The sequence below is a fragment of the Falco punctatus genome, assembly GCF_963210335.1.
Source record: "Falco punctatus genome assembly, chromosome: 1".
In the NCBI taxonomy this organism is placed as follows: Eukaryota; Metazoa; Chordata; class Aves; order Falconiformes; family Falconidae; genus Falco; species Falco punctatus.
The window spans coordinates 95,575,761-95,587,675 of NC_137580.1; the positions used below are offsets into that span (position 1 = coordinate 95,575,761).

An 11,915-nucleotide genomic window follows, 5' to 3' on the forward strand; every position below is an offset into this window, starting at 1 on the left:
AATTCGAGGCCGCCAGGGGAGCTCGGGGCCGCCAGGGGGGTTCGAGGCCGCCGAGCGGGCTCGGGGGAGCAGCACCCCCGGGCCCTCCGCGTGGTGAGGCGGCGGCGCGGTCCCGGGCGGGGCCCTGACGCACCTGAGGCGGCGGCGCTCGCGGCGCGGCCAATCCCCCGGCGGGGCGCGGTTGGCGCTGCCGGCCCCGGGGCGCCCGTCGCGCTGAGGCGGCCCGGGACAGCCGCGTCCCGCCCGGCCGCGCTCCGCTCCATGGCGGCGGCCAACGGGGCCCTGGCCGAGGGCGCGGCGGCGGGTTCCCGCGGCAGCGCGGCCGCCCCGTCGGGCAGGAGGGAGCTGAAGGTGGTGATCGTGGGGGACGGCGGCTGCGGGAAGACGTCGCTGCTGATGGTGTACGCCAAGGGCACCTTCCCCGAGGTGAGGGGCCGGGGGCGCGGGGGCTGGGGCCCGCCCGGCGCTGCCTGCCTGCCCCTGCCTGCAGCTGCTTCTCCCTTTGCAGCAATACGCGCCGTCCGTCTTCGAGAAGTATACTACCAGCGTGACGGTGGGCAAGAAGGAGGTCACCCTGACCCTGTACGACACGGCAGGTAAGGGCTTCCTCACCTCGGGCGGCCCCGCTACCAGCGCCGGCGGTGCGGGCACAGGGCACAGGGCACGGTGCTGAGCCCCAGCCCGGCCCCCGCGCCTCGGAATTTCAGTCAAACAAGCACAAACTGCTTCAACCGGTGTAAAATGCTGGTCCTGTGAACGTGCCTGTATTTCTGTTCCAGCACCTGTTGCAATGTCAGCTTAAGCCAGACCGATACCTGAAGGCTGTAAAGCTGGACATATTCTCAAATTGCTTTTATGCAAGCGTACTTTTAACGTGATAGTGTGGTTAAGGCTGCAAGAGGTTAAAGTACAAACAAATCAACAACCGTTACCTGTTGCAAGCATAAATGTGCATGACAGAAAAAAAGAGGTCCCTTGTCTGCTGGCAGTGCTGGCCCTGCATTCGTTCATTATCTTAACAACCCAGTTTATTGAGAAAATCGCATCAGATAGCAAACATATCTGAAGGTATTAAAACCCATTTCCCAGATGGAAAGCATAATACAATCAACTGGGAAAATATTTTAATCTCCTGCCACGTGTGATCGACTAGCGAACGAGAAAAAGGCTGGTTTGTGTTCAGAATAAAAAGGCTGTAGCAGTAAAAGCCGTTTGAAAATGCTGGTAGTTTGCTTGGGTTCATTTGAGGAACTTGTGAAATGGTTTGTGTTCAACTTAATTCAAAGTACCTAGACTCTTGTTATCCAGCTGCGTTCCTAAATGAGCTCTAAAATTGACACATGCTCTGTTTCAGCTCTGTAAATCATCTGTTTCTCCTCAAGCCTGTGGAGTTGTTCCAAATTTATACCAACATAAATAAGAACTGAATGCAGTCCATACTAATTTTTAATAGTAGTAAAACGCGCTTATCTTCTTGCAAACTGTACACGATATCTGAATAGATAATTTTCAAGTTTTTTAATCTAGAAGTGAATTTTATTGCTAATCTTTAGTGCAGTATAGTAAGATCCTGAGTACCCAATTTGCCAATATATCTTCTTGTGTCAATTTTACTGTTCTCAAGTCAAGATTTGTTATCAAGATTTGGATAATGTAGCTTCTACTGAATGGCACGGCTTTTGTGTTTGAGTCTTAAAGGAAGAGAGAAGAGCTGAAATCTAGTGTAAGCAACCAAAGAGGGATTTCCTTAATACACTGTGGTGGCACAAAGGACTTGCCACAGTGAACTTGTCTAGTTTTTGTGTTTGTTCACTGTCAGTGTGGCATTTTTGCCTGTCACGCATTTCTTAATAACATGGCTGGCTTTCATTTAACATTACTGTGCTGCAGCTTCCAACGTTTGCTTTTTGAGTCTCTTCCGGGCTTTAAAGAACATGGGCTGGATCCAGAAATGGCGGTAGGTAGGGCAGGTTCAGCAATGCAGCACTAAACTCTCGCAAGCCTGACATAAGTGCTCAGCTTCTTGCATCATGCAGGGACTTCAGCTCTGCGCAAGACCTACAGCTGCCAGCAGCCTCGAGAGTGCTTGCTGAACCGGGCACTGGTGGCTTATCATAGAATAGTTTGGGCTGGAAGCAAACTTTAAAGGCCATCTACTCCAACCCTGCCCCAGTGAATGGAGGCACCTTCAACTAGATCAGGTGGCTCAGAGCCCCATCCAGCATGACCTTAAATGTTTCCAGGGGTGAGGCATCTACCACCTCTCTGGTCAACCTGTGCCAGTGTCTCACCACCCTCACTGTAGAAGATGTCTTCCTTACATCTAGTTTAAATCTACCCTGTTTTAGTTTAAAACCATTACCCCTTGTCCTACTGCAACAGGCCCTGCTAAAAAGTTTGGCTCCAGTTTTACCTTGTTTCCTTGTTCAGGTGTGCAACTTTAGCAGAAAGCATCTACCCTTCTGCCCTTCCACATTTAGTTTACAACTATAAATAAGAGCACTGGGACATATTTTGTGTCTCATAAGACAATTCAGGAAGTGGAGATACCATTGTTGTGTAGTTGGTAGAGCTCTTTGCCATGAAAGAACAATTGCTTTCCATCTCTTGTCTGGAAACCTTGAAACCAAACATATTTCACCTCCCAAAACAGCATCATAACCACCAGGCAAGAAGTTGCTAGAGGCTGCTGACACTTGTCTCCTCCCTTCCTATTAAATCTGTTTTGCTTTGCATGAGACACATGAAGATTATGAGGTGCGGAGAAAGGGGGGACATTGCCACCTTGGTTAAGGCATTTGCTTGGGATGGAGAAAGACTTGAGTTTTGGTTCTTTTTCAGAGCTGCTTACATAGTTTTATGTTACAGATCTGTATCATACTCTAATTCAAGCAGCTTTTCATCCTCTTTCTGAAGCTGGAAGTTACACTAGAGGAAGAACTCACCTGAGTACATACTTTAATCCCATCCTGTTTTTAATAATAGAAAACTGATGTTGAGTTCCTTAAGGTTTGGACTAGGACCAAGAGCTAGGTCCTGTCCTCTGAGTTCAAATTGTGCAGTAAGAACAAGGGGACTGTCCGGAGTTTCAGCTCAGTGTTCTGGAGACAGGAGAGCTCCTGTCCTGCTGTGTGGATGCAGCACGGGAGATGCAGTTTTGGAATTGGTGTTTCACTATGTTGACTTGCTTTTGTCATATCATGCAGCAGCAGCTCATTAAATTTCTCTCTCAGCTGGGTGATGATGCTCTGGGGTAAGCATACAGCAGCAATTGCAGCTTAAAGAGAAGTCTAAACATAACTGCTTATTACTGGAAGTGGAGTGGTGCAGCCATATTGGCCGTGTTTTATGAGTCCTCTTCCAACTTACTGAACTGCTTGAATTGGCCCTGCTCTTCTCTAAAATCCTAAGACAGCTTGTGTTTTGCTTCTTAGTCTGAAAGGTTCCCAAATCATTCAAATTATCATAAAATCATTAAAATGTGATCAAAAGGATGCTAAACTATTTCTGAGGTGAAGGTCTTCAACTAATTGCTGTGTAGCAGTGCAGGAGAGAAGGCAAAGCTGTTCTCCTAAAAAGTGTCACAGGATCTTCATGATGGACCCATTGCAGAAAGGACTTCAATATTTTTAGGATCTTACTAAGTGCAACAGTTGCATGTACTTCAGCATCATGGGAGGGTAAAGGACAAGTTCAGCTCTGTTTAAACTGTGTAACTGTTTAAAGGTAGAAGGATTCTTTGTATTCTCAAGTTCTGTGCAGTGCAGCTTGAGCGTTGGAGCTTGTCCTCCTTAGGGAAGGAGAAGGACTCAAAGAACCTAAGAATCAAACATTTAAAGCTACAAAAGTTATTTTTTTTCTTGACAAGAATTCTGGTAACAAATGAAGTTAATAAGTTAGTCTAAACTAGGCTAGAAAAACAACTTTTGTGAGACTTTTATACTATGTTACTCTGTCCTCCTTGTCAGAGACACCTCTTGCTGTCACAGGAAGTTGGCGGTATGTATACGCAATGAGTAAAGGCTTTGTAATATCACTTGTCTCACCTGCGAACAGGCTTTGCAGCTGCTTATTCAATTAAAAGTTTCCATTTCTTGCTGTGCTTGATAGAGGCCAAGGCATTGAGAGGTAAATTAACTCTGTTTTTTTTACATACTACGGGAGTAGTGTTGATGCTTTCGCTGGCAGTTCAGACACGAGGTTCAATTTCTGATGCTGTTCAGTGCAGGACTTCTCAGACCAAAGAGCAGAGCTCTGCTGGGCGCAGAAGGCTGAGGAGGAAGTAAATGCCTCATCATTGTGGGTGCTCGCTCTCTGACTGGCAGGAAGCACACATGAAGCCTGCAGCGGGGTTTTTCAGGTCTGTAATGACAGATGTGTGGCAGTCTGAGGCCTTAAGAGAAATTTTAAAAGCCAGTATATGTAAGAATAATTTTTCAGAACTTTGAAAAGGAGGGTGTGCCTGAGGAAGACAAAAAAACCCCAGCTTTAATTGAAGTGTGCCCCCCGCCAAGCGTCCTTTTCTACTGATTTCTACTCTTCTACTGTCCTCTTCAACTGCCAAGAATGCCCATTTCCCAATTTTTTTTAAAGTGAGTAGTGAAAAATCATAACTGGCAAGCTAATAACCGTGGTATGCCCACAGAGCCTGCAGAATAACAAATCAAAGATAATTAGGTGCCTTTCTGTGTGCCTGTGAGGGCTTGCCATTGTAGGTTGCATGTCAATCCTGAACCACGAGTGTGGAGTTGCAGCTGACATACGGCCATCCGCAGGAAGCGGTAGGCTGCTCTGGACCGGCTGGCAGGATATTACATTCTTCCGTACCCGTTGGCGGCGATGGGCAGCGCTGCTGTACCTTAGGGCAGCATGTCCTGGCAGGCTCCTAGGCTGCCGGGTCTTGACTCTTGTCCTTTACCCTCTCCTGGCAATGACGTGGGTGCTGAGCTCCTTTACAGACTAAGCAGTGGACAAGCTGGCACTTCTTTGGTGGCAAACTGGCAAACAGGTGAGGAAGAGCAGTGGTGAACATGCATGTCAGACAGAGACCTGTGGTTTCACTTCTTCTCCTGTTCGCCCTCAGCCATTGCCTGAGGTACCACCCCACTGCAGGGCCCGACTACAGCGATGTGGGTTACGCAACACATCACAGAGGCATGCAGGACTGTGGTCTTTGCAAAGAACTAGCAAATTTTAGGTTAATTCAGCTGGGCAAAGTTTTTTCTTCAAGAACAAACAAACAGACAAGGTCTCCGATGCTACAGTGAGTTGAGGAAAGCAGAGAGTCACAGATATACTCACATGTAGGCATATATTTACCTGATTCTTCCATAGCATGATTTTTTTAACTGGGGAAAGAATACAGCTACCTATGCTTGATGAAGTACACTCAGGGGTTTTGCATATACATGAAGTTACTGCTTAGGTCTACCCCTGTTCCTTCATTTTAAAACTCTTCTACTAGAAGACCTAAATCTGTGCCAAATTAGCTCTGACCACAGACTGAGCAGCTTTACAGAGAAATAGTCTCCCAAGGCCCTTCCTTGCATTTCATCAGCAGCACTTAAGGACAGGAGGTGAAAGGGATTGTTTTCAGTGAGAAGGACATCAATGTTTAGACACAGCTTGATCTGGGTCCTGTTACATCCTCAGCAACAGAAGAACTGCATCTGAGCTCTTAAAGCACAGCTTCCTCTCCTTCCAAGTGAGTGCTGCAATCATCCGACCATCATACAAGTTAAGCAATTACCATCTAACCTTCCCCCTGTGGTCTCTGCGCTATACCTTGTTTGGTGCTCTGTATTTGAAATTCCAAATGTGCATGGAGCCACATTTTATTCAGCAGCATTTTCTCATGCACTTATTTTCTCAGTTTGCTTAAGAAACCCAAACAACTGCACAGCTAGTTCTGAAGATGAAGGTGCAGCAGTTCACTGGGGCATATCTATAGTTTTTGACTTGCGATACAGCATATTTGTGTCACATCAGACACCTCTTCTGTTATCCCATGCAGGAGAGTATGAATTTAACTCTATGTTCTGATTTCAAGCAAATGAACACGTTTCTTCCAATGGGACAGTCCTGACTGCCTCAAATTGCCAGCAATAACTTGGAGGACCTTTTGATTTTTACAGGCTACATTAGTAGAAGCTCAGAGGCTTGAACTTGAACAGGGAAAATCATACACAGCACTTAGCACTAGAGAAAGTTAGGAAGAAAAAAAAAGTTTGGCGCCTGATGTGTTTAATGCATTTAGAGGATTATCTCAGCAACAAGATGGTAAATCAGTTGCAAACAAGTAGGGCTAAGCAGTACAGTCTTTGCTCTGAATGTTTGTACAATATGGATAATTTTGTCAATTGTGTATTATTTCTGGATTAAACCTTGAGGGAATCAGTCCTTCTTTGTTCTGCACCTCACCCACAGAGCACACTGTTCTTGTGAAAGCTCCAATACAGAATGGTCCAAACCCAAGAGTCCTGTTTTTACAAATATCTCGAACAAACTGAGTAATGGTTTATCCAGGAGGGATTGCCTATATCTGGTAATTACTGCTTTTTTGAACTTAATCTTTCAAAGCAAGACCTCTTCAGACCCTGGCACGGTGATTACTGTGAAGTCATATGTATGGCAAGGGGAAGGAGTACAGGTCTGAAGTAAATTAGCTTCCTCTTGTCAGATCACGTGCTAGAATATCCCTCATAAGAAGTATGACAAATCCCCTGCTTTTCCAGAATTCAGCAGCATCCCTAAGATGAGCTCTGTAGTCCTGCTTCAAAGACCAGTTAAGCCTGGCTCATGTTGCAGCATGTCTTGTAAAAATCACGTGCATGCTGCTACAGCGAGCAGCGGTGCTAAAGGCACGGTGTGCTAATCGCTGCTTCCTCTCAGGTCACTGGGCTGGGAAAAGCAAGTTTACTACTAAGATTTTTACTTCAGCATTTGTGTCTAGCAAATACGGCATTTCTACTTCTCACAGCATCGCACGTACAAATGTATTTGGGAGAATGGAGCTACTGCCAAATTGCAAAAATTTTAATCGATAACTGTCAAATTCCTCTTGTTGATTTTGCTTCTGAGCAGCAATTTGGCGATCGGCGATTGAAGTGCTTCTAAGTACTTAGCAGTTGGACAAAGCAGGCTTTTTATTAAAACTTGCCAAGGACATGTTTTAGATTATATTTACTTGTTAGTGAAAAGGACTCTCCTGCACTTCAGAGAAGGAATTTTACAAGTACAGAAAACCTGCAGTCTGTGCAATTACAGTGCCATTGTTCTTGATTTCAAACATGTATCTTTACATATTCCCATCATACTGCTTAAGGACAGAGATTTCTTTTATCCAAGACATTTTCTGTGTTTCAGGGCAGGAGGATTACGATCGGCTACGACCGCTTTCTTACCAGAACACAAACGTCGTGTTAATTTGTTACGATGTCATGAACCCCACTAGCTATGATAATGTAGCAGCTAAGGTAAGAGACTTTTGTAATTGCTTCAACCTTTCAAATGAATTATATGCACCCGATACATGACAAGATGTCAGATTAAAAAAGCTGACGCTTTTAATGTCGTGTACCCTGGGCGTGTAGATGCACAGATCACTCATCACGCACTGAGCTGCAGGTCACAGACCTTAGACCTTGAGCTCACCTCTCCGCAGCTCCTAAGGGCTCAGAACTGGGGTCAGCTCTGCAGCACACTAAAACGATCAAACACCAGCAGTGAAATCACTGCTTTATCTGTAGCCATGTCACACAACCAACATTGCACACAAACATTTTGGATTCAAGTCTACTTCCATCACATGCATATTTAACTACAGGGGAGGGATGCAAGCAACCACTTGCCAGTACTAGGAGTTCTGTAATGCTCCAAAGTAGCAGCTGACATTCCTGTACACTGCACCAGCAAAACAAAGCAAGACTTGGTCCAAATTCCGCTCTTAAATACAACTTCAGAGGAGCTCTTCTGAATTTAAACAGATGTTAAGTAAGCGCTTTGGCATAGCAACAGATGCCACCTATGTTTTTATAAATCAGCTGACTTTAGGTAGGACTTCTGAATATTTCTGTAACGTAAATAGTGCATGTTGGGTCCCTGCCACTAGATTAATGACTTTTTTGCAGCATATATTAAATGCTGGTTCAGTTCCTTGGCTTTATTGTTTTGATTTCAGGAAAAAAAAAAAAAAAAAAGCAAGCGGCATATATAAAAGAGTCTTTTTTTTCTACCATCAGTGGTATCCTGAAGTGAATCACTTCTGCCGAGGTGTCCCGCTTGTACTGATCGGCTGCAAGACAGACCTTCGGAAAGACAAAGAACAGTTGCGCAAGCTCAGGGCTTCTAAGCAGGAACCCATTACTTACAACCAGGTAAGTACAAGTGCAGTTGAAGCTGTGTCCTCTTTGCAAGAGAGAAAGCACGCTTACTTCAGCAGCATTGCTCCTCACCAGTACAGTCACAGATGCTCCAAAACTAGCTGATCACAGTGCCCAGATAAATTATTGACAGTCAGCACTTGGAGGGGTTTCTGTAAGTCCTTTTGGGAAGTGGTGCATTTTTAGAACTGAAGTAAAGAGAAATTTGGTATCTTGGTGTGACTGAAAGGACGCTACTAGCTATGCCTTCTATGCTCATTACATCTCATTCTTGTTTTCTTTCACAGCTGGGTTATTACTGTTGTTACTGTAAGTCTTAACAAGGTTGTTGGACTCCCTCCTTCATAATTTTTATTAGCATACATTGCTCCCATCACTGGTGCTTTGATCAGGACTGTGATAAAGACTGGAGATGCTAGGTTATACATTACAGGATTAAAAATACTGACTGTTCTGGAAAAAAATGTGTTTCGTAAACCCTTTTTAAAAATAAATCCTTTCAAGGATAACAGAAAAAACATCTGCAAGGCTTCTCTAACATAAGAGACTTTTCTTTGAAGTCTCTAGAAGGGATCTTAAAAAAAATTATTTACATATTATCAAATGATTTCAATGCAGTGAGACAACTAGTGTTACATCACCGGCATAGCTGCCCTAGGCACAGGAGAAACAATGATGGAACAACTTGTCCCATGTCATACAAGACCTTTCTGCTCTGGTCTCCCAATTTTTAATTTTTTTTCTTTAAACTACACAGCCATCCTTCTCATCTCATCTCAGAGCAAGAACAGCAGCTTTCAAACTGTTTGATGCACAAGTCCAGGGAACAAGGTTAAGTGTACTAAACCCTTGAACGAATCAGTACTTTTTCTAAACAGCATGAAAAGAAGCTGTAACTGCATCACCACTAAACCTCGCTGGGACTTTTGGCTTGTCTTCCTTGCACACAAGATGAGATCCCCATCCTGTTGCTTTGTGAGCAGATGCAGATTGTCCCTCATTTGCATTAATAACTGCCCTTCATTACCCTCACACATGAGTTCCAGAGCAAGCAACAGACACTTTTGGCGAGTGCTGACGTCTCATGCGATTACATTCCAGGGCCCATAGGATGTACAAACTTTGTCTCCTGCTTGAGCCCTCCAGCTTGGTTTTTCTTCCCTTAAATATACACTACCTCAGTCTTTTACAGCTGATGGCATCTTGAGTCACGCGACACAATGCTTCCAATGCCAAGCACAGACGAGCTGAACAGTATCTGCCAGCACTGCAGCTTGCAAACAACTGGAAGGAGACAAACTGCTTAAATATGCTGAAGAAAAATCCCCCTATTGAAGCCTGAGTGCTCAAGTGACCCCACTCTAAGGGCTTATAATGTGATAAATGCAGTTTGTGAGCTGTGGGTTGCACACCTGGAATTCACACTCCAAGGCTCACAGGCATTCAAAACTGGGGGCAGACTGCAATGACAATAAAAAGATCACTAGCAAAGTAAGAAATCACTGTAGTGATTTCACGCAGCCAGGACTGCATGCAAATGTTTGATTCTAGTCTGTTTGCGTTGCATGCGTTTGTGTGAGACTGAGAAGCGCAGGTGCCCATTTCTGTATAGGAGGATTTCAGCTGAGCCCTTGTGACACTCCAAAGCAAAAGTCAGGGTTCCTGCATGTGCACCAGCAAAATAAGGTATGGCTTTGGTCCAGATTCTGCTCTTGCATGTGACATTCATTACTAAAGGTGACATCATGTAATAGTTAAGGTCAGACCTGAAAAAATATTGCCGTGTAGAGATCTTAACCTCACTTAAGTATCTACCTCAGCATTTCTTTTAAACAAATTTAATACTGAGAATATTTTTACACGATCAGCAATCTACATCTGTAGAGACTCTTAATACTGAACTGTTAGGCCAGGCTCTAGATCAACATAGGGGGAAATAAACTAGTTTATTTAACAGCACCTCAGTTTATTACCAATGCCCCTTACATTCTAGCACTATACTCAGAGCCAGCCTCTTTCTCCCTGACCTCATGATACGAAGATGTACCAAATAATTCCCTTTCTTTCCCATCTCGCCTTTCTTCTCTCACAGTTTGGGTTTACATCTCCTCTTACCTTTTGTTCTTCCCAGGGGGAAGCAGTTTGTCAGCAGATCAATGCAGAAATTTATCTGGAGTGCTCAGCAAAATGTCGTGAAAACATAGAAAATGTTTTTAAAGAAGCAACAATCATTGCACTGAATGCCATGAAAAAAGCCAAGCGCCAAAAGAAACGGACAGTGTGCTCAGTGTTATGATCTGGACTGCAAGAGAGCATCGACTGCACAACAGCCAAGCAATCCAGATTTTTAAAACCAGCTTAACTTCAAAGACCCTTTTTTCATTATGTTTGCATTCCCAGAACAATGTTTATTTTAAAATGTATTTTTTAATATTTTTTGCACTTTCATTGCACTGCCCTCATAAAATTTTCAAAGCTCTTTATCAAGGTTAACTGATGCTCGTGCCTTTGTCCATCTGGCTTTGGCTCCTAACTGCAAACGACCAGCAGTCAGGTCTTGGACTCTATTTAAATTGCAATGAACAGCAGCTGCCACTATATGACTTCATGTTGTTTGGTTTTTTCCCCTCTGCAAAATAATTGTGGAATGTTACAGCTACAATTTACTGTCTTTTTCAAGCAGAAAAGCCACATCTTTTGGAACAAGTGTTAGAGTAGCTTATCAGGCACCTATGAAGAGACAGAAATGGAAGTTCTGTCTTAAATATTTAATTTACAGCGCTGAAAGTTATAAGTACTCCAGGCAGCTACTACGTGTAATGTAAAGTCAGTTTTACAATAAATTTATATAGCTTATGTAATACATGAAAGATGCAAATATTGGTGCATGCTAGGGGAAATACTTGACTCATGCTCATTAACTGATGAAATCCTCTCTACTTCTACAAATTGAAGTTTTCCCTTTTGTGATGAAAGTGTCAGTTTGAGGGCTGCTCCGACTGTGCAACCAATACATGTGCCGCAAATTTTCTCATCTTTTGCACATCCCATGCAGTGAGATCTCAGATTTCAGAAGCAATTGCTAGTTTGTACCCATCATAAACCAAACCCATGAGGGGGAAGGAGGATTGTGCGGTACAGGTGTTGCCAAAAGTTTTCTGCGTAAGGCACACTGCAGCCCATCCTAAGGGAGAATACACAGAACTTGTGTAATGGTAAGAAGAAACAACATTTTGCCAACAAGTTTAGGCAGTGCATGCCAGGAGTCTAATAATAGACAAATATTGCACATATAGAGCCTGGTAACTGTACGTCATCCATATTTCATGCAACTTTATCCTCTGCTGGCTACGTGACCAGCTGGTGAAAAACTGGTTTGGAGCAAGCTATTATTTTACACTCAGGGTAAGAGATCTTTATCCTTGAAGTCTTTTGTTTTCTTTCTTCCCCTAACTTGTTTTCATTTAATTAAGGTTTGTGAATCTCTACAAGTTAAAAATGGAAATGAAAAAAAAAAAAGTTACAAGTTTGTGC

At 43.9% G+C, this 11,915-nt stretch overlaps 1 protein-coding gene across 1 annotated transcript; it reads left to right on the top strand.

Annotated features, from left to right (window-relative positions):
- Positions 1-148: 148 nt before the first annotated feature.
- RHOF (ras homolog family member F, filopodia associated) lies at positions 149-10,981 on the top strand. Its single transcript, XM_080370775.1, has 5 exons — positions 149-426; positions 509-596; positions 7,366-7,475; positions 8,241-8,375; positions 10,513-10,981. Exons 1-5 carry the CDS (start codon positions 262-264, stop codon positions 10,675-10,677), a joined length of 663 nt encoding a protein of 220 aa, XP_080226901.1. The 5' UTR covers positions 149-261; the 3' UTR covers positions 10,678-10,981.
- The last annotated feature ends 934 nt before the right edge of the window (positions 10,982-11,915 follow it).

Excerpts from the sequence above, each read along its gene's own strand:
- RHOF (XM_080370775.1), top strand. The coding sequence starts at position 262 with ATGGCGGCGGCCAACGGGGCCCTGGCCGAGGGCGCGGCGGCGGGTTCC. Across the intron at positions 7,476-8,240 it reads ATGATAATGTAGCAGCTAAG|TGGTATCCTGAAGTGAATCA; the intron begins GTAAGAGACTTT and ends TTCTACCATCAG. Across the intron at positions 8,376-10,512 it reads AACCCATTACTTACAACCAG|GGGGAAGCAGTTTGTCAGCA; the intron begins GTAAGTACAAGT and ends TGTTCTTCCCAG.